The sequence below is a fragment of the Panicum virgatum genome, chromosome 9K (genome assembly GCF_016808335.1).
Source record: "Panicum virgatum strain AP13 chromosome 9K, P.virgatum_v5, whole genome shotgun sequence".
NCBI classification, from domain to species: Eukaryota; Viridiplantae; Streptophyta; class Magnoliopsida; order Poales; family Poaceae; genus Panicum; species Panicum virgatum.
The window spans coordinates 24,934,001-24,956,659 of NC_053144.1; the positions used below are offsets into that span (position 1 = coordinate 24,934,001).

Below are 22,659 nucleotides of genomic sequence, written 5' to 3' on the forward strand. Positions count from 1 at the left end.
ACTCCATCTCACCTCCTGGGGTAGTGGAGTAGTCGCGGAGAAATGGGGTTGCATGGATTATTTTTGGTGGTCTCACGTTGAGCTCGGCTGACCATATGATGGTGGGGCGGTCCTGTAGTTCGAGGCGGGGAGGGGAATGGTTGGTGCATGGGGTCCGACGGGGCTTATACGTGCCATGTTGGTTAGGTCCACCTTGCAAGGTTAAATCGAATCGATTCGCCGTCAGTCGCTCTCGGATATGAGCACCTTGATCGCAGCACCGCATCGTAGTAATATGTTACGGAGCATGGATTATACATTATGATGATGATCACCTTGAGTTATGTTATATTTGCTCTATCAGGTGTGCTCTAGATATCATGCAAATACTAGTCTATGGTTAAATTATATAGAATCTTGAGCTAAAATATGGAGAATAAGGATCCATTGCTAGATGCCTCTTTCTGCAAAACAAACTACCGGCCAAAAGCCTTACATGTCTAGATAATGGGCTATGTATACCTTTAGACGGGTAAGTCTTGCTGAGTATTAGTTGCTCAGGGTTTGTTGCCACCATTATTTCAGGACCCGTAGACGTTGACTTCTGCCCCTGCTGTGTCAAATTCATCCGCCGTGATGCAGAGAGGTGGGAAGTGGTGGAGCGAGACCCTTATGTTAGGAAGTCGGCGGGTTGCACACTTGAGGGCAGAGTGTGCAGCCCTCAATTTTGTTTAGACCGGTCTGACCGGTCAGTGGACCGGTCTGACCGGTGGGTATGTTAGGTTAGGGGTGGCACCGGTCTGACCGGTCCTGTAGAACCAGAACCAGATGTAGCAAAGTTGATGTATTTTTTCTTTTATGTTTTAACTTTGGCTCCACTGTTGCAAGTTTATAAATCTTTCAACTTATGTAAATTAAGTCTGTATTTGAACTCGGTTTGTAAAACCCAAAGCTTTATCGCATGTTATTGTTGTATTTTCAAGTTTCTGTCGTGCTTGTACCATCTGCGCCCGCCTTCGCGTGAGACTACCGGTGTTGTTTCGATCGGGCTGTGGGTTGAGAAAGGACCATCAAATTAAGCCATTAAGCTAATGCGCCCGATGTGTTCAAATGACGGCCATTACGCTTAATTTATAGTTTTCATTTGGCGGTTCTGTCACAGCGATCGTGTCGGATGCCGCGAAGGCCAAGCTCACCGAATGATGATGTACGAGACGGGGCCCAGTAAATAGTAAGGGCCCGGCTGTGATCTGCTGTGTAATGTAAAAATTCAGTTGTGTCCCTGGAATATTCTGGGAATATAGTTGTTAGGGGGCATTACAGTGTAATAACGGAAGGTGGTAGGTGAACCGTCACCTATAAATACCTGATCGTTGTACATTGATGGGGGACATTGAATAGAAAAAGAGAACTCCACTTGATCGTGCGAAGCCTTTGTGCTAACTCCGAGTTGTCTGTGCATTGAGTTGCTAGATGCAGGCGTCATTCGCGAGGTACAGTACCCAGAGTGGTTGGCAAATGTTGTTAGGGTTCCGAAGAAGAATGGGAAATGGAGAATGTGCATCGATTTCACCAACCTCAACAAGGCATGTCTGAAGGATGAATATCCCTTGCCTCACATCGACAGATTGGTTGACGCGGCGGCCGGCTCAGAAATGCTGAGCATGTTGGACTGCTTCTCCAGTTATCATCAAATTTTCATGAACAAGGCGGACGAAGAGAAAACCAGCTTCACCACTCCCTCTGGGACATACTGTTGTGTCAGAATGCCAGAAGGTCTTTGCAACGCAGGTTGTACATTCAACAGAATGATCAAGAAGGTGCTCGAGGATCAGCTAGACAGAAACATCTCCGCATATGTGGACGACGTGGTCGTCCGAAGCAGGAAAAGGAAAGATCACATACAAGATCTTCGTGAAACTTTTGCAAACCTTCGCCGACACGGACTGAAGCTGAATCCCGAGAAGTGTGTCTTCGGCGTTCGAAGAGGCAAGCTATTAGGCTGTATGATCACTGAAAGGGGCATAGAGGCGAACCCTGAGAAAATTGAGGCAATCAGGCGGATGAAGCCACCAACTAGAAAGAAGGGGGTACAAAAGCTCACAGGCAGGATGGCTTCGCTGAATAGATTCATTTCCAGGTCAGCAGAAAAGTGCCTTCCATTCTTCAAGGCATTGAAAGGAACTAGCAACATGCAGTGGGGCGAAGAACAAGTGAAGGCTTTCGAAGCCCTAAAGACATACATAGAAAATCTGGCAATGATGTCCAGCCCTTCGGAGAAGGCAGAGCTATTGTTGTACATCGCCACTTCGGGTGCGGCGGTCAGTGCAGCTCTCGTCGAAGAACGATCAATCGAAGTGGAACTTAAGCAAGTTCCCATCTATTTTGTCTCCGAAGCCCTGAGTGGCTCGAAACTATTATATTCTGAGATGGAGAAAATGGCTTACGTAGTTGTCATGGCTTCGCGGAAGCTTCGCTATTATTTCCAGAGTCACAAGATAAAAGTCCCAACTTGTTCCCTCTTCGGGACATGTTTGAAAACAAGGAGGCCTCCGGCAGAATAGGCAAATGGGCCACAAAACTAGCGGAGCACACAATTGACTTCGTCCCCAAAACAGCTATCAAGTCCCAGGTCTTGGCAGAATTCATTGCGGACTGGACTCCGGTGACGCCTTTGCAAGAACCACCGAAGTTAGAATCAGTATGGCAGTTTGAATGTGATGGGGCATACCAGAGAGATAGAGTGGGGGCTTCAGCAATACTGACAGCCCCTTCGGGTACACAATTGAAATATGCAGTAAGGCTCGACTTCAAGGGGTGTACAAGTAATGTTGCTGAATACGAAGGCCTGCTCTTGGGTCTTTGGAAGGCAAGAGCACTGGGGGCGTGAAGGCTGTCAATCAGATCAGACTCTGAGTTAATCACAGGGCACATCAACAAGTCCAATAGAGCACTGAAGCCAGAGCTGGCAAAGTATTTAGCAGCCATGCGAAGCATGGAGAAATTTTTCCTCGGGTTCAGCATACGAAGCTTCCCCAGAGCACAAAACAAGCAAGCCGACATATTGGCGAAGGCAGTAGCTCAATATGATCCGTTGCCACCTGATGTGTTCTTCGAAACATTGAAGTAGGGCTCCGTCAACTGTGCCGAAGAGACTGCAAAGTTCATCAACGCCATAACCAGTGAAGACTAGAGGGCCACTATAATGGCCTATCTTCGCGGGCACTTCGTCCCGGAAGATGACAAGGAAGAAAAGAGAATGGCGCTTCGTGCCCGCAACTACAGAATCATCAATGAAGACCTGTACTGAGGAGGGGGGGGGGTCTGCGCACCCCTCCTAAAGTGCATCTCTCGCGAAGAGGGCAGACAGTTGCTCGAAGAGATTCATGCAGGCATGTGCTCTTCGCACATTGCAACTAGGGCATTGGTAGGAAAAGCTTTTCGCGAAGGTTTCCGCAAATGCCCAAATTGCCAAAGGCATGCACCATACAGCAAGTTTCCACCAGACGAAGTGCAATTATTGCCTCCGGTGTGGCCCCTCGCTCGGTGAGGCATCGACATTGTAGGGCCTCTGCCCACGGCGCCAGGAAACTACAAGTACGCCGCAGTCGCAGTGGAGTACTTCTCGAAGTGGGTCGAAGCTAAGGCGCTCAGGGATATCACCGCCGGAGCTTTTCAAAAGTTCTTCTGGCAAAATATCGTATGCCGCTTCGGCGTACCAAAGGAGGTCACCGTAGACAATGGCAAACAGTTTGACTGCACCACATTCCGAGACTTCACCACACAATTGGAACGAAGCTATGCTTCGCTTCGGTCTACCACCCGCAATCAAATGGCGCGGTGGAGAGGGCCAACGGTATTATCTTCGCGGGCATAAAGAAAAACATCACCGACCTCCCGAAGGGAAAATGGATCGACGAGCTGCCAAGGGTAATTTGGTCCCACAACACGACGGAATCGAGGACCACGAAATTTACCCCATTCAACCTACTGTATGGTGAGGAGGCTGTAACACCAGAAGAAATCAACCTCAAATCTTGGAGAACAACCGAAGGGGCAGACAAAATGGAAGAAGACATAAAGCCTTCGATTGACACAATCGAAGCAGGCAAGATACAAGCCGCAATCAACCTCGGCAGGTACCAAGAAGAAACGCAAAGGTGGAAGAACAAGAAGGTGAAGCCTAGAGAGATTAAGGAAGGAGATCTTGTGCTTCGCAGAATCCCGAATGCAAAATAGAAAGGAAAAATGCATAGCAAGTAGGAAGGACCATTTGTCGTCACCTCCATGGTGAGGCCAGAAGCCTGCAGACTTCGCACGCTGGAAGGTGCCGAAGACCCTTATTCATGGAACAAGGATATGCTACAAAAGTACTATGTATAGGAACTGTGTAAGAGCCACCAGAGAAAAACAACCGAAGGGGCTCATAGTTTAGTTCTTTCTTTACGCAATTTTAATTTCCGTTTCGCGAAGACTCGCATGATATACTGAAGGGACCGTACTCTTTTCCTCACGGGGGAAGCCTTCGCATGTTCAATTTGAGCGTCGAAGGTGTGAGGTTTTTAACGAGGCGGAACCCTGTGTAACTCCTTGTGAAATATAAACAAGGCCCTCAAAAAAAATGTCTTCAAACATAGGTATATTATAAAGGCGCCGATGCGTCTATCCCTATTCGCCAAGCGAAGAAGGGAGTCATCGGCGCACAGAGCAAGCGATGACACTTGAAAGAAGTAAGCACGGGGTGCAATCCCGAATAGGGGCTTCGCTTCCCTTAGCTTCACATCCAAAGAAAATGAAAAGTCCTTATGAGCGAAGAGCCTAAGGCAGAAAAGTCCTTATGAGCGAAGAGCCTAAGGCATAAAAGTCTTTATGAGCGAAGAGCCTAAGGCAGAGAAGTCCTTATGAGCGAAGAGCCTAAGGCAGAGAAGTCCTTATGAGCGAAGTGTCTAAGGTATAAAAGTCCTTATGAGCGAAGAGCCTAAGACAGAATAGTCCTTATGAGCGAAGAGCCTAAGGTAGAAAAGTCCTTATGAATCGAAGGAAAAAATCGAAGGCACATAAAAATTCATCGCCCCCGCAAGCCGAGCAAAGGGGGGGGGGGGTGGCGCTTCGAAAAAACAAAATACGCTAGAATGCGGCATCGATGACCAAGTCAGAACACGTTCACCCTCACGCTTGAGCAAAAGGGGGGGTGGCGCTTCGCAACACATGAATTTTTGCACAATCGAAGGGTAAACGAGGAAACAAGAATACATTCTTCACACATACAATTCACAGTTTGTGTTACAACATAGACATACGCTTCGCACAAATGCGAAGAGGACGCAAATGTACACTTCGCTCGCAGGCGAAAAACAATAAAAAAAATCTATCAAACTACGAGGTTACATTTGAAGATTCTTCCTCAAAGATAATGCGGTCCAAGTCTGATATGACTTCGCGGACCGCGATATCTAATATTTCTCCGGCAGTCCGGCGAAGAAATGCTTCAAAGCCAGCCCCTGCAAGCGAGGGCAACGCAACATTAAGAAGACTCTTCGTCAAAAATTCCCTTGCGACGATACATGAATTATGCGGTTCAATCACTTCCTCCACGAGCTCCAGCTTCGGCTCTAGAAGACCCATGGGTGGACTATAAGGCCTGTCGGTGTCCAAAATACGTTTTATTTCGCGGTGAAGCCAGTGTTCCGACAAAATCTTTGCATATTTTTCAGGATCACGTTGGAATTCCGCAAAAAAGCGCTTCGTATCGGCGTTCCGATGTTCATATATACGCTTTTGATCAGACCAAAAGTCTTCGAATGAAAGCCAAGGATGGTGAGCACGGACTTTTTCCCCAGTTAAATCAGAAACATAAAAATTCTCGTGGTTCAAACGCCAGGGAACGGTACCTTCGGTGATCCGCGCAGGGTCCTACACAGATACCGAAGGCATTAGATGCAATAACATTTTTTTGTTTAAGTACAACAGTCTAAGATTATAGAACCGCTTCGGCCTTCGCCCCTCACACCTCGCCTGACTTCGGCGCGCTGTCCCCTTGATCTCCGGCAGCTTCGCCTTCGCCTTGCCCGGGGACCTCGCCTTCGCCCTGGCCGGGGGCTCCGCCTTCACCGCTGGCGAGAGCGCCGCTGCGCAAGTTGCCGGCTTCAGCTTCGCCAAGGAATCCTCGAGCGAAGATTTCAGCCTTCTCTTGAATCTAGGAGAGAGCAAACGTGTCAATCAGCGAAGATGTAAGGATCACCGGGGTGTCAGACCCTAGAGGGGGAGGGGGTGAATAGGTTCGCTAATCGCTTTCTATCCTAGAGCTCAATCTATTTGCATAAGATAAACCTAACACGTCCTACACATGCTAGTTATGACTAAGGTTTATCTATGCTACTCTCTACTTGCCCCTAAAAGACTTGCAACCTATAGCCAATCCTAATCAAACTAACTAGAAAAGTAAAGGCACGCAAGATAGAGTAAATGCGGAAATGTAATACGGTAAGTAAAAAGGTAAGAGAGAGAATATGCAAACTCCCGTGAAGACACCAAGACACATGATTTAACGTGGTTCGGTTAGGACACCAAGTCCCTCCCTACGTCCACGGCCACTTGTCCAACACGAACAAGTGTGATGCCGAGTCTCTTCGCTTGATCACCGTCTTGCAGTCGCCACCAAGGCTCCCGGCAAGCAAAGGCTAAGTGACCCCAAGTCACCAAGACAAGGCCACCACCACCGTCTCTCTCGAAGCGTCACCAACGGCACCGTCTTCACTATCGGAGCTTCTCACCAAGAGGGGTCTCCTTCCCTGCACAAAGTGTCGTTGCCGCTCCACACCAAGTCGGAGGGTCACACGATGAATACAATGATTGCTTGCCGCAGCAAGACTTTGCTCAAGGTTGATCTCGCAAGATCAAGTCCTCCCAAGCACTAAGCTTTTCAAGCTCACACTTGCACTAAGCTATTCTAAGCTTGAATGTGGCACTAAGCTCAATATGGTGGATGGAGTTGATGTTGATCTTCAATAAAACTTCCAGAGTCTCCAACAACCTCAAATGACCCGGCCTTGGGGGTATATATAGGCAGCACAAGCAAATATAGCCGTTGGAGAAAAGCTGCCAGAAAAATACTTAATGCCGGTTAATCCGACGTACCTCCAATAGCCATCGTTGGTTCAACCGGTGATACTAAACTGCCCGCCTCAAAAACTAGCCGTTGCGTGTACGGGCAATCAACCGATGCTGCGTCGGTTTAACCAGTGAGTGTAGTTGTCCTGTGAACTCTGAAAAACAAACTCTCTGGACAACTGCACCGACGTTCACCAAGACCCGATCGTCGGTTCATCCGGTGTATAGACTTTGCCTCAGCTTCTGGGTCCATTGTACCGACGTTTTCAACTTTCCTAACGTCGGTTCAACCGGTGAAACCAAAATTCCTGGTGTGCTCCAAGTCAATGCACCGACGTATGTGATTTTCTCAGCGCCGGTTCAACCGGTGATACTAAAGTATCTCTGTCTTGATTTCTTTGACTTGGATTTCTTCACGGTCTCTTCAATTCTTGTCCTTTGGACCGTAGGTGCGGCCCTTCGGGCCTAGCTATGCCTATCTTCTCTTTGTCATCACTTGAACCTAAAAGCCTGAGAATGGTCATCTTAACAATCATATTAGTCCAAGTGTTGTGTGTGTCATCAATCGCCTAAACATTATATTGAAATATGGCATGAGAGGCTACCTGAAGAAGATAACAAAAAGTGAACTTTGAAAAACACAAAGCTGGTACCTGTTCTTTCATGCGCTCCAGTTCCAAATCAACGAGTCCCCGCCCCTTTTCATGAAAGTACTTTGCGAAGTTCTTGGCGATGTTCTTCGGCAAAGTAGGGAGGGATTCAGGGCGCAGGGAGTCTAGCGAAGGCCACTCGAAGGACGCATCCCGAAGAAGCCGCAGCTGAGCCATCACAATGCTAGATGAAGAGCCGCTGCTCTCCGCTGGAAGCAAATGGCAGACGACGGCACTAAGTGTGCGCGCTGCAACCGTTGCGGACAGCTCGCACTTGACGTCCGTGCCAGATCTGGCCATCGCCAAGGAGGCGTAGATCCAGCGGAAGAGCTCTGCCACCTTGACATTTTCTTCTTGCGAAATCTCCGGGGGGTCAAGAGCAAACTTCCCGAGCAGGCCGTGCATATCAGTTTGCACCAAATCTGCGAAGGAGCTGATAGCGGTGCGCCATCGCTGGACAACATCTTTCCCGTGGGCACGCTGGTCTTCGGCAACTTTTCGCGCCTCTTCGGCTTCAGTCTTGGCTTTTTCGGCATTGGCCTTGGCCTCCTCCGCGGCGAGCGCGTCCCGGCGAGCGGCCTCGGCTGCCTCTTTGTTGCTCTTCGCCTCGGAGCGCGCGGCGACGAGGGCCTCCTCGAGAGCTGCTTTCTCTTTTTCCACGGAGGCCACATGCTCCTCCATTACCGCAAACTGCGAAGCCCGCTCGTGGTCAATCTTCAATTGGCGGGAGGTGCAGCGAGAAGCGACGAAGGCCTTTAAGGAGAGGTCTTCGACGTCTTGCAAGATCTGGCTCGCCCCGGTGGCCATCAAGCGCCTCTCCATGAGGGGAAAGCCGAAAGAGGAGCCAACTTCGGTGAGAAACCTCCTCTCCCACTCGCTGCTGGAGAATCGGAGGCTACCACCGATATTGCCCCCGATCAGCTTCACCTGCGGCATCCCGAGAACAGCAGCCACCTCAACAGGGTCGGAGGTGCTCACGTGGTAGCTGCTGCTTTCCGTCGAAGTGAACATCGCGGGCCTTCGGATGGAGGACCCGGCGGGTGGAAGTTGACCGCCCTCACCGACAGCACCAGTGGTGCCTGCGTCTGGGGCAATGGCTTGCTTCTGGGGACCAGACCCATGCCCCTCGACATCTTCGCCGCTTGACGACGACGATGAATCCGAAGACTTCGATGTCGATTTGGGGGACGAAGGGGCTGCGGCCGAGGTTGTCACATGGGGCTCCGTAGCCGCCAAGACAGATTGGATCTCCAGGGCGAGTTCGTCATCGCTGTCTGGCTCCATGGCGCTGTACTCTAGAGCTAGCGAGGGCTTCGGTGGTGGAGCGGCGACCGTGATAGGCTGAGCGGCAATTGGAGGCGAAGCGGCGGCAATGGGGCTTCCCTTGCCCCCATCATCCTCAGATTCCCCAGCACTGCGAAGGGGCGACGATGAAAGGAAGTCGAGAAGCTTCGACCGCTTCGCGCCACCCGGGCCAGAACCACCTTTCTTCCTTTTCTTTTTCTCAAGCGCAGCGGTGGAGCCGCCCGCGCCTCCAGCTATGGTCGCTACCTTCTGAGTGGCAATCTGGGCTTCGGCGGAGCGCTGCGGGGCCTCGATCTCAAAGAACGAGAAAACCCGGTTGCCCCGCGTGCCACCGAGCTTCGTCTGCAGCAGATCATACTCAGACCCAGACACGGGACCGAGGATTTCGTCGGCGCAGGCCTCCACCTCTGCTGCATCAATTTCTGCAGGCCGAAGACAAAAGTTATAAGGCCTTCGAAAAAAACTTACGTTCTTTCTGAAGTCCGAAGACTTTGCTGAAGTTGGGCATTGGAAGCCCGTAAACTTCCTTCTCCGACGGAGCCCAGGATGACACGGTCCAGTTTTCCCTCACGGGGAAACAATTGCATGCGACGAACTCCTCCGTGATGTCTCGCATGCTTAGCACTTTTGACACCCCGCGAAGGATGCCCGGGTACGCTTCGTTGGCAGGGATGCGGGCCACGTCCACCTTTGGGGTGTCGCCCAAATTGCCAAGCTTCCGGACAACCAGAGGATGGCGCTTCATCTCCGGATCGAGGGGAACCTTGTGGTAGAACCAGAACGAAGACCAATCCCCTGGCCACTTGTTCTTCGACACCCCCACGAGGCTGGGAGCGGTCTGCTGGAACACGAAGGTGTAGCACCCATACTGGGGCTCCATCTCTGTCGACTTGCCGTTGGATCCTCGGACAAAGATAGTCTTCAGTTGATAGTGTACTCGCATCACCCGAGTGAAGTTATCAGGAGTGGGAGTGAGGCGGCACGTCTTCGATAGCCACATGAAGAGGCTGATCCGAGCGAAGGAGTTCAGTGTCATGTGATGTAGAAAAACACCATACCGAACGAAGATGACGACGATAGCGGGGTCGAGGGGGAAGCGAAGCCCACCCAGAAAGAAGTCCTTGAAGATGACCACCTCAACTTCCTGGGGCTTCGCGTAGACGTCCGTCTTCGGTGGAACCCGCCCGAGGCCAGGAGAGAGAACCCCTCTCTTCTCCATGTCTTCCAACATGGGTAGTGTCATCTTCGTCGGCCCGAAGAAGGTGGCAGGTGGGGCTTTGCTCTTCTTCCGAGCCATGACAGGGTCAGACGGGGTCACTGTGGTGTTAGCGAAGTGAGAGAAGCTGAAGAAGCTGCGCTAGTGCACGCCGAAGAGACACCAAGGCAGAAGAAAGCGAGAGAGTTCAGAACAGGAAGCCAATGGGAGCGTGCCCTCCCCGTCTGCGCGCCCTCACTTATATAAGGGGGGGATCGTGCAGAGTCCTTTTTTGCCCTCCAAGCCTCTCGCAAAGTGAGCGCGTATGGAGGGGCAGTGTCGGCATTTCGCAGCGGACGCCTCGTTCGACGGGCTGAACTCATTTAAATTATTCATTAATACATTTATGACACCTCGATCTCTGGTCCGTTGTTTAACAGGCAAATCGAAGAGACTCAGGCCTCGCCGGACCGCGAAGCGATCGGTCGAGACCTGAAGGGTGGCGTTTCGGAAGAAGAAGTCGAAGTCATCGCCCCTCCAAGGATGGGCGACGACTCCGAGGGGCTACTGTTGGGGACGCCACCTTTGGCCATCGACCGAAAGCCCGTGGACCATTTCGGGTCCAATGACAAGGTCTTCTGCCGGCTCAGCATCCCGAGTGAGCGAAGGGCCTCGGGCTTCAAGCGAAGAGAGGCGAAGACCAAGGTCCAAACAGTGAAGACGAAGGCAAGCGAAGAGAGGAGAAGACCAAGGTCCAAACAGCGAAGACGAAGGCAAGCAAAGAGAGTCGAAGACCAAGGTCCAAACAACGAAGACGAAGGCGAGCGAAGAGAGGCAATGACCAAGGTCCAACGGCGGAGGGTAGCGAAGATAGGCATCAGGAAGCGATCGTGTCGGATGCCGCGAAGGCCAAGCTCACCGAATGATGATGTACGAGACGGGGCCCAATAAACAGTAAGGGCCCGACTGTGATCTACTGTGTAATGTAAAAATACGGTTGTGTCCTTGGAATATTCCGGGAATATAGTTGTTAGGGGGCATTACAGTGTAATAACGGAAGGTGGTAGGTGAACCGTCACCTATAAATACCTGATCGATGTACATTGATGGGGAACATTGAATAGAAAAAGAGAACTCCACTTAATCGTGCGAAGCCTTTGTGCTAACTCCGAGTTGTCTGTGCGTGCATTTCCTGACTGTTGTAGTGTTCGTCCGTTCCGGAGGCACTCTCCACCAACAATCACCTCCTATCTTCAACCTCTCCTTTGCTTCCTTCCTTCCGGGTGGCCTCTTGTTTGGGTTTGGTTCTGTTGAATAACTTCAGCCACTGTCATTCCATCATCCCTTTCAGTAGCTCCATTAGAAGACATGTTACTCTGTGACTTTCTATTGTTCTCCATTGTTTGGAATTTCTGACAATGCCTCACCTTGAGCCAACAGTGAAGGAATTGGAATGACTTTTTCAGTGGCCCCTTTGCAAATAGTGTCTATGCTTCAAGGATCTACAACAAAGTTAAGTGTTAGTACAAATGAATGCAAAATTATCAACAGTGAACAATACATAAGCAAACTTACATTCTCCTTGTATGGTATGCCTCTTGGATGGCAACGCTCGACCTCATCATAGTATCTTTGAAACTTATGGTACTCCTTTTGAATGGCACTCCAACGGTGCTCAAGTGAGTTGGTATTCCTATCTGACTCAAAGGTCTTGTTGGCATGATAATGATCTGCAATTCTTTTCCAATATGCTCTCCCTGACTGCTCATAGCCAATGATAGGATCAGTGCTGATGTTTTCCCATGACACGCACAATTGGATGTCCACTTCATGATTGTAATTGCCTGCCCTTTTCGGAGCTACTTTTGCAACCTTGGTTTGGTTCTCAGGATCATCAAATGTCCACTGAAAGCCACTTGACAAGGAGATTGCATCAATATCACACTCATCAGATATCATATTAGTCCAGGGTCCGCCTCCAGTAGCCATTGCAATCTCATCACATGTCACAGTTGGTTGCAATAAATTTAAAAATTCTAAATTTTGTATAGCTATGAATTTCATTGATAGAAAAATATAAAGCTATGGTCCATAGCATAGCAACACTTTTTGCCATAGCATCCACAACTGAATAAAAAGTCCAATTAAGCTTACCCTACGGGATGTGGATGTCGGCATCGGGTTACCTACGGTGCCATCAATGGCAGAGTGACTGACGTGGAATAGACTGCGGCGCGGCGAGGTTGAGCTTGGGTTGCCGATGTCGATGGGCAGTGAAGTAGCACGGGAGGCCTGGGACCTCGTGGGTCCAAGTAGCGTAGGAGGGGCGGCCCTTGCAAGCTGCAAGCAACATATGGAACATATCAAAAAAATCAGCAAAGGAGTTGATAGCAGTGCTTATTTCAGTGCTTGCAAATAACATGGAAGCCAAATGGCGCATGAATGTTGGCAAAGGATGAACACCACCACCACAATTATGAACCTCGACAAAGAATTATGAACCTTGAACAATGAGGGGACAGATCATATGGCAGTGCATATATAAGCTTGGAACAAGACCTAGACACGATAACCATTTGTCCAGCAGTAAAAAAATACTTACAACAATGGAACAAGCCTAATAACTGCAAGCTTCTCCAGCTAGCAATCAGAAAGAAGAAATAAGAAAATATCCCTTTGGAAGGCCTGACCATCATTAGTATATTCCTTCTACAAAGAAATAAGGATGAACATTGCATGCCAAAATCTACACAAATAGATTCAGTTGTTACTAGAACCCGAGATTTAGAATTTGAGTTGTTTTCTTGTACAACAGTATGCGCTAGTCTCATCAATTCTTTGTTGTTTTCATGCAGATGATTGATATATTGTACTAGGAGATGACACGATATACTAACCAAGGTAATGTCTTTGCTCATTGGCCATCCTAAAAAAACTGACAACAAATGTCTCAAACAAAATTGGCATGATCTACGGCAGCACTTTCTGGTTTCCAACTACTATGCCTCTGTCAAACTACTACACCTTTGTCACAAAGCATCACCGACTCTCAAGTGAATAGCAAGAAGGCAACAAATGAAAGAAATATGTCGAAAAAACCTTACCTTGCACGATGTGGCTATTGGAGTTGGTCCTTCTATGGTGCTATCGATGGTTGCTTGCCCGCCAGGCATCATGCCTGCATGGACGTACGCAGCGGAGGGGCAATCGCCGGCATCGACGAGGCGGCACCGTGAGGTCGAAGCCAGGTCGCCGATGCTGCCAGCGCCGGAGGCCTGGATCCCGGCCGATCCAACTAATGCAGGAGGGGTGGCCCTCTTCCTCATCAGTGGGTAGCGCGGCGAGGTTAGGTGGGCGGTGCAGCGAGGACAAGTTGGCAGCATCCGGTGCGACAAGACCTAGGGTTTCGACGAGGGAAAAGTGGGCGGCAGATGGGAGCGGTGGAAGCAACGATAGGGGAAGTGGAGGGCGAGCTGAGGGGGAGGGAGACCGGAGGGCCGTCGCTTGCGAGGGAGAAGAAGCGGCGCTCCCACCTGCGTCGTCGCGAGCAACGGTGGGGAAGGGGAAGTGGACGGAAAAAAATAGGGAGTAGGGGCCTCCCCAACGGCCCGAGGGAGAAGGGGCTGTGAGGCTGATTTTAGGGGCCTCCCTAGTTTAGGGGCTCCAGTAGAGGCTCTGCTGGAGTTGATGTTTTCTCTCTCAGCCCCTACTTTAAAACTAGGGACCTAAATAGGAATTATGCCGGAGTTGCGCTAAGAGAGCGTTATTTAGATACATCAACTTTGAAATTGCATTTCTGGATCTATAAACTTATAATTTGTGTCACTTAGGTCCACAAATTCTGAAAGTCCATTTCTAGGTCCATAAACTTGTAATTTGTGCCACCGTCCACACTCCTCCACCTAGCATTCATGCACTGATATCGCACCAACATGAATTTACACGGTGCCAGCACGCTACTGGAGTTTTGCCAGAAGGGTCAAATTTGAGGCCCAATTTTGAATCAAGTGCATTGGGAGAGGAGAGACGGGGGATGAAAGACTTATCTTGGATGTTGTTGTCATGTATATATTAGGATTCAGAATGGGACTTACGTACTGACATTGTGAGTTCTGGAGTTTAGATCTAGATATGATCTTGTAATATGGGTGGAGAGGAGGGGGTAATAACTTGAAAAGGGTGGAGGAGGTTACGCAGGGACTTAACAACATGTATGCTGTGGTATGACATATTATATTCTACATGGCGCCAGAAAGGTCAAATTTGAGCTTATGGACCTAAGTAACACAAATTATTAGTTTATGGATCAAAAATACACTTTCAGAGTTTATGGACCTATGTTTCAAAGTTTATGGACCTAAAGTGACACAAATTACAAGTTAATGGACCTAAAAATGTACTTTTGGAGTTTGTCAGCCTAAATGACTCACCCTTACAAGTTGGTGGACCTCTGGTGCATTTTACTCAAGTTATAACGTAGAATGACTAAGTATCGAAAAACATTCCTCCCATGTTATATATGTTAGTGGTACTTCTTGGTAGATACTAGATAGACAATTTGTTTAAGGGTACACCCCAAACACGTTTTAAACTTTGATTGAATTTCAAATTTCATCACCCTAAACTAACAGTAACAAAATCATGCACCTTTAGTTTGTCCAAACCAGATATTTAACACCCTAACTAGGATTGCTTGGCTGTTTTGATGGTGTGGCACACGTAATTGACTGCTTCGACCCGTGACCATCCACATCCGACATCCGGGTACCAAAAAATTAAGCCTAGAACATTTAAGGATCAGGCTTAAAGAGAGCCGGTTAGAAATGAAATGTATTACTGAGAAAGAAATGATTAAAGATCAAGTTGGATTGCGGAAGGATATTAGGACTGTCGTTTGTCTTTGCATGCACTAGGATGCTCCATTTGGAAACTATCAAGCTGATGCCATTATTCATATGAAAATACAGTTGTTGTGCGGCAAAATCCCAAATAAAAAGCATAACATATATTTCCATGCATCAACATAGACACCACCATCTTGTGTGGGAGCTTTCAGCACTAGGTACACCCTTTTATGCACTTGTAAAATGTTGATCTATGGAAAGATCCTTTCATAATGCTACGTGTGGGATGTCGTTATTTCTTCTTTGGAAGTTCTTGTGGTACCTCTCCCTTCAGTATTTTGGAGTCTCCGAAGGCAAGCTCTGCTTAGGTTTGCTAGGCGGGCGGGCGGCGGCGTGTCCTCCCTTAAGGTGTGGTCTCGGAGGCTAGGACCGAGTTGTGTGGCCGCTGGCCAATGTGGGACATTTTCTACTCTTCTTTGACATGGTGTTTTGACAAGACCTTTGGTGACAAGCTCGGCAATGATGACGAACCAGTGGGTCACCCAAAACACTGGGCAAAGCCTTGTTGGCTTTTCCTGGTGGACGTGCACCATGGTAAAACCAAAAGTTACTAATATTTACCTCAATTTTTCCATATATTTTCTCTACAATTGTATATATTCCTTTATATTTGATTTGATAGAGGGTGCACCAGGGTTAGTTTTCAGCTGGCTTCGCCCTGTTTGTCAGTGTTGGTTGTCATGGTGTTTTGGGTTAGTCGTTTTTGTGCCGGGGGGGGGGGGGGGGGGGGGGGGGGGCTGACCTCTTCGAAGGTTCTTCGGGAAAAAATATTATGTTTGCACATCCTTTGAAAATGTAGAACCACGACAGCACAACTTGCACATCGATCACGATCATGTTTGGGTGAAAAGGGTGGATCATGCACCAAATAAGCCCAAATCCTGCTGGCTTGTGAGCTGCATTGGACTTACATGCTAGGCCTCAAATCCAACTTCATGTGGTTGAAAGGTATGTGGAAAGGGCAAAGATGTATGTTTAGAATTTTATAATTTAATTAAGGGACGAGAAGATGATTCGTTTACATTCAATCATGTCTGATGTTAGTAATCTAGCTATAGCTATCAGATATAAGCTTCAAGTTCGATCTAGATACTCATTTGTACTACGAAGTTAAGTTCCTATTCAGACAATATAATCTCTGCTTGCCGAGTTCTAATAACCAAGAAAAAAAAACTTTGTATTTTTCCTGGAACTCTAGAAGATACTGGTTGATGGCAGTGTTTCTGCTGAGATATGAACATGTGTAGTGAAGGATGGTGCTGCAATCATGCAATGCTTGCTAGTTAAAAAAAAAGACATGAACTTTAAGCTTCTCCCAGATGATGCTGGTTCACCCTCAGGTTGTCGCACACATGCTGCTGCGGCTGCTGGTGCTGCGCCGGCACCTCGTCGTTGCAGGGTCCGGCAGCATGAGCTTGATCTCCCTCACCCCTAAAACGGACGGAACGGTAGGTTAATAACCAGTATTATATTAGATCCTATCCAGGGGTGATGACTGACGAGGCATGCTTGTTTCTCCGCCGGAAACAAACGTACCGTACCTTGGAGTCGCCACACGCGCTGGACGACCCTGCTGATGCATCTGCCGCAGTAGCCCAGCCCGGCGATCCTGACCTCCGCCGCCCACCCGGCCGTCTGCTGTGTGGTCAGCCGCGCAACCCCAGCGGATGCAAAAGACTGTCCGTTTGGCAAGCAAAGCGCTAGAGGTCATCGCTTTGGATATCTTCGCTAAAAATGGATGGAGAAGCAATAAGAGAATTTGCTTTTAATTACTTCCTTTAGTTGGTGTACACTTTTACTTATTATTTGTGATCAGCTTCGGAGCTGAGATTGATGTAAGAATTGGCTGTGTGCGGTTGCAGATGTCGGAAACTTTCCTTTTTCTAAATAAAAATCAAGTCATTTCTCTAGAGTTGAAACAAATGTTGATAGGTAATTTTGAGCTTTTTTAAAAAAAAGGTAATTTTGAGTTGTAATTCAGTGAGATTGTGTATTGGTTAGAGCAGACTGAGTCTTCCCCCTTTTTTCCCTTTCTCTTTTCAATGACTGCATGTATCGATAAATCATAGAGAATGGAACTTTATTAAACTTTCTTCATAGGGGGGAAGAACTAAATCGATGCACTTCAGTTCTTGATCTTCTTGTTTAACATTTAACAACATTTTAGCCCATTATAGGAGCCCAGGGACCAAAGTTTAATTTTAGCCAATTATTGGAGCCCAAGGACCAAAGTTTATAATTCTTTAAAATTGGAAGGGGCCGACTTTTAAAAAATTGGCAAGGAATAAGCTCCAGATGAGCTCAAGGACCAAAGTTTAATTCTTTAAATTTGTCAGAGGCCACGTGTACGTGTATCCCTCTATCACAAATTATAAAGTTCACTCTTCCACTTGAGGAGATGATGTGCAATGCGGGCCACTGACCTAGGCCACGGACCTTCGTGATCGTCCGTCGACCCATCCAAGCAATGCCTTCTCCACCTTAGACTTGTGGGCCCTACAAGCTAATTGAGACGGTCATGTGACCCACATGCAATAAAATAGTAATAGTCTCTCATTGTCCAATAGGTAAGGCCTTCTCCACCTTAGACTTGTGAGCCCTACAAGCTAATCAGCAATCATAAAAAAGTTTTATTGAGGCGGTCATGGGACCCACATGCAATAAAATAGTAATAGCCTCTCATCGTCGACGGTTATGGGACCCACATGCAATAAAATATTATTAATCTCTCATCGTCCCATGGATAACAGCCACCTCAATTTCCCTAGAAGACCTCAATTTCGGCCCTGTTTGGCAGGGCTCCAAAAGGGGCTCCAGCTCTGGCTCCACGCGGAGCCCTGCCAAACGGGATGCGGGGAGGCGGCTCCGTCGGAGGAGCCCCTGGAAACCCGCTCTCTGGAGCCCAAAGACGGAGGAGGAGCCACGGTTCCGTAGCTCCGTCCGGCTCCACCGCAGGTCTACCATCTTTGCCCCCGCATTCGTCTCCAGCGCCCCCCCCCCTCCTCCCCTCGTCGCGCGCTCCGCTCACGAGCCCGAGCAGCGGTGGGTGGCGACCGGCGGCCGACTACTGGAGATCGAGGTCGTGCGGCATTGGGAGATCGAGGCGCGGCGGGCGGCGGCGGGTGGGAGGCCGAGGCGCGGTGGCTGGCTGCAGGAGGTCGAGGCGCTACTCATTCCGCTCCTACTCCAAGCGGTGAGAGCTGGAGGCGCGACAGGCTGCTGCTGGTGTCGGGCGATGGGAAGCTGCGAGAACAGCAGCATCGGGAGCCTAGGGATGGATTGGACCGATGGATAGTGGAACGGATAAGGAGGAAAAAAAGATAAGAAAAGGAAATAGGATGGAAAATATAAAATATAAAAATAAAATCATGGATATTTATTTATTTTCATATGATTTAGAATTGTAAACTTAGTGTAAACATAGATGCACAAACATCAAATAGCTAAGCTAAGAGTATATTGGTCACTTAACCTCTTCAATCCAAGTAAGATGGAGCTGATTTGCCAAATATTTTACAAAATAACTCCAGCTCCACTAGAGAAATCGTTCCACTAAAAAAACTAGAGCCAAAGCCGTTTTTAAAAAAGACGAAACCCTGCTACATGCAGTGTTTTTTTAATTGACAAGAGACCGGAGTATACTGGAACCGCTTCCTCAACCACCACGCGAGCTCAGGGTGCGGCCACTAGAGAAGGCCTAAGTAGAGAAGGCCTAAGTATGGAGGCAGCACAGGTGCACGGGGCTGGTCTTATAGCGGGAGCTCGTAGCGTATCCAGCTTCGGCTGCCGAGGTGGTGCTAAACGAAGCGTTCGTTCAACCGCGCTGTGCCGCTGAGTTGTCGACTTGTCGTGGGCTACCGAGACATGAGACGTATATGGGCCTTCAAGACTGGGCCGATAGGAAACAGTCAGACAGGCCGACAGTAAAAGCATGGGCTCGGTTAGACATGGAAGTATTGTTCTTAAAAAAAAGGCATGGAAATAGTTTTCGAAACATATTATAAGCTTTGTTTTTTTTTCTATATAATCTGCAGCTACATGCTCGTGGTGCAGTAGAACAACCCAAATTGAAAGCACTAACCCAAATTGAAAGCCCCTACTGGAAATTAAACCGTAACCAAGCAGTTGGTTCGCCAATCAGCAAAAAGCCAAAAACCAGGAGATCTATAAAAACATCTCACTATTAGAAATTACCAATAGTTAAGCATTTCTTTTGGTAATTAGTTTCTTATGTAAATGCCTCAATTATAAATCTTCTGCATTGTTCCTTCCAATAACCATCGGATTTTTGTTCCAATAATATGCTGGATTATATAGCAGTTTGAAAGATTGTCAAATGTACTTTAGACAATATAAGTGTGCTGGTGACCGATTGAACATGGCTAAAGTACATATTTTGATCAGGATTTTCCTCTTAATGAAAAACGGGTGAATGGCCATGTCCTCTTAATGAAAAATGTGCAAATATTTTGATCCCAAAACAAAAAAAAAAAATTGATCAGGACAAAGCATCCATTACAAACTATCGATAAGTAAGAAATAGGAGGCCATGTCTTGGATATTTGAGCTAGTTTTGTACTATAGCACTATATAGCTACTTGATTTTGTATCGTACAGAATCTAGAAGCCAAATGAAATGGATGCTTGATCTAATCACACATAAAAAGGGTTGCCTGATCTCAATTTGGCATACTTGTTCAGAATATCTATTCAAATATACTATACTTCCAAGCTACAGAAAATGTTGTATGTAAAATCCTATATCCAAATGCTTGTCGTGCATTTCTTCAAGCAGGTTGAGGGTGTCCAAGGTTCTAGAAACCAACTATTGGCTCAAAATGGCACTCAAGATGTGCTAATCAAAGTCCATAAGGTCAAAATGAGAAACCTGCACGGATGTGACTGGTTTTACTAACGAACGAGTGCGTGTGCTAGCATACCTCCGCAGCACCAAGACGGTGGCGTCTTGCACAGGGATGTGTAGCGCCGTATCGGAGCATCGCTGCAGCAGCTTCCCATGAGCGTGACCAGGGACCGGGGTCACCGTGTCAGGAGCCGGCGCCGCATCTGGATGCCACCGCGCCTGGAGGCCGCTGCCGCGCTGGGAGTCCCCGCGTCGCCTGGAGCCCGCTGACTTGCTAGCTCGCCGATGGTAGGGACCTGAGACGGTGGCTTGCGCATCGCTGACCCACGGCCGGCAGCACCCACGCCTTGGCCGGGAGCCGCCGCGCCGAGGACACGCCACCAGATCCCCGCCTCGCCAGCCTGCCGCGCCAGCTCGCTGGTGGCCGCGATTCCAGCCCGCTCCGGTGGCGCGCCAAGCGGAGGGCGGAGTGGAGACTGGAGAGGATGGGGTCGGCGGAGCAGGCGGAGGTAGAGGTGGGATTTTGAATTGAAAATTTAAGGGCCGGGTCTAAAAAGGCCGGGTTTTAGTCTTATATAATTTTGAATTAAATAATTTAAGGATTTCGTTGGACTGTGAAGAGGCCACTGGGGCCATGACCCATTACCACCCCTAGGCGGAGGGGACGAGGAGGAAACGCGTCCTGCAGCCCGCGAAGCGTCTCGATGAAACGGGTATGAGACCCGAACTGATCGAATCGGACGTGCTAGATTGTTTTGTCGCCCTATCCAACGGCCTGAAGGTTAGCGGGCGACGTGGCCCAATGGATTGCTTGTTTGTTTTTGGCTCAGGTTTCATTAGGTAAAGATATCGCAGTAGGAAAATAGAGACTGCAATAATGGATCGAGGGTAGGACATGAATATACAAGGGTGTGGTTTATTACCTGAAGGACTGAATATGTAGTAGCCATACTTTATTACTTTCTTGAGCGCAGAGTTGGAAGAAGTCCAGCACTGAGTGGGCATGGACAGCATTGATTCCATTAAGGGGCAAATAAGAACACCTTGCACATATGACACATTAGATAAAATTGGAAATCGAAGGGTTTCAATCAATCAAGCTGATCTTTCCAAAACAATGCATGGAGGAAGGAGCATCTCCAAGAGTGCCCAAAACAAATTGTGAAAATCTAGTTTTAGCACTAAATACAAAAAATCTGTCTCCAACAGTTGCCCAATCAACATCCCAAAACTCCTGCACGCCCAAAACCAGGGGCAAACTGAGTTAAATTTCCGCCGGTCCTCCGCGCTCCCAGTCGCACGTATTGATGGAGGAAACATTGATCCTTCCATGCGCGGCACCTCTTTTTGTCCTTTCGGTTGCGAGCCGCAGGTAGCTGTGAAGATCGCAGGGCCTGTGATCTTCCTTCCTTCGTTGCGCTGGCGCGCCGGCGGCGGCCATCGAGTCATCTAGGCGAGATGATAAACCTGTAGGGACACAGAGCAGCAACTATGAGCTGGAAACACGGTCGATGCTGGAGTTTTCTGCACGGCTTGCATCCGTCACTCACCAATTACCACCACCGGCAACTAGCCACCGCCGGAAGGGAGCAGAATGGATGGATTTTCAGTATTCACTAGTATTCAGTAGATGGTTTTCAGTGAATTGTGAACTCATAAGTCAAACGTTGGCTTGGAATGGATGATGTGGCAGCAGTTAGCATATTTTAGCACCTAATTTTTGGGAACTGTTGGATATGAAGATCTTTTTTTTCTCCCAATAATTTTTGGCAAGGTCCAAAAATTAGTTTTTTAGGATTCTATTTTTAGGCACTCTTGGAGATGCTCTAAAAGGGGGTTTCCAAGGTTACAGTACCCAAACCAATCACTGTAAAATGTATGGCATATGCACATGTAGAAGATGATCTGCACTGTGCAAACTGGTCAAAAAATGACATGCAAGACATGAGAACCGACAAAACTATCAGAATGTGGTAATGGTCTTTATCAAAACTGGTGAGGTCAAAGGAAAATTTAGAATTGGAGAATCGAGCAATACTCCTCAATTCATGACATTTCCACACCTTAGGTTCTGAGAGTGAGCAGTAGTTTTGTACCTGTATTTTTAACCATGAGAATAAATAAGGATCCTAGAAGGGGAGGAGGTGTACATTGATGGCGAGTGCAAGATTCATGGGTGTTTCGGACCGCAGATTTGAAATGGTAAAAGATAAATGGGTCATACGTAAATAAAGTGAACACTTAGAATAGAAAGAAAGCAACTGACCAACAGTGCAGGCCGCCATGGCCTCGCTCGCCGCGCCGCCCTTGCCCGTGCCGAGTGCTGCCGCGCGCTGTGGCTAGCGCCACTCGCATGTGCCAGCCTCGCTCGCCCGCGCCGGCCGCTGTTGCATAGGGGTTCGAGATTAGGGTTTGGATGGAGAAGAGGCGGCGGTAGGGTCAAAGGTACCTTGGGCCGGCAACACGTCGAGGAAGGGGGGCCGACGACGGTCAGGGAAGGGAGGGGCCGGCGGCGGCGAGGTGGAGCGCCGCCGCGTGCTGTGGCAAGGAGGAGCGCCGGATCTGAGGGAGAAAAAGAGAAACAGGGGAGAAGGAGAGAAGAGGGGGATTCGAACCGTGGGCGATGGAGGACGACGCGCGCTGTAGGCGCTT

General features: G+C 48.5%; 1 protein-coding gene, 1 long non-coding RNA gene and 1 pseudogene across 3 annotated transcripts; all 3 read right to left on the minus strand.

Annotated features, from left to right (window-relative positions):
* Nucleotides 1-7,581: 7,581 nt before the first annotated feature.
* LOC120650940 lies at nt 7,582-20,526 on the minus strand. Of its 2 annotated transcripts, none has more exons than XM_039928251.1 (3): nt 20,084-20,526; nt 11,815-12,579; nt 7,582-11,741 (listed from the first exon to the last, which is right to left on the minus strand). In XM_039928251.1, the coding sequence occupies exon 3, from the start codon at nt 9,021-9,023 to the stop codon at nt 7,659-7,661; it is 1,365 nt and encodes a 454-aa protein (XP_039784185.1). In that variant the 5' UTR covers nt 9,024-11,741; nt 11,815-12,579; nt 20,084-20,526; the 3' UTR covers nt 7,582-7,658. The 2 variants fall into 2 exon arrangements, with proteins under 2 accessions (XP_039784185.1, XP_039784184.1); XM_039928250.1 differs by lacking the exon at nt 20,084-20,526 and adding an exon at nt 13,344-15,783.
* On the minus strand, nt 17,476-17,611 carry LOC120653129 (annotated as a pseudogene).
* A 519-nt stretch (nt 20,527-21,045) lies between the features above and the next one.
* Nucleotides 21,046-22,659, minus strand: LOC120650941. The gene is made up of 3 exons (XR_005665870.1): nt 22,457-22,659; nt 22,274-22,391; nt 21,046-21,474 (listed from the first exon to the last, which is right to left on the minus strand). It is a non-coding gene; the product is annotated as an uncharacterized LOC120650941 (long non-coding RNA).

Coding starts and splice junctions, on each gene's coding strand:
- LOC120650940 (XM_039928251.1), bottom strand. CDS start 9,023: ATGGAGCCAGACAGCGATGACGAACTCGCCCTGGAGATCCAATCTGTC.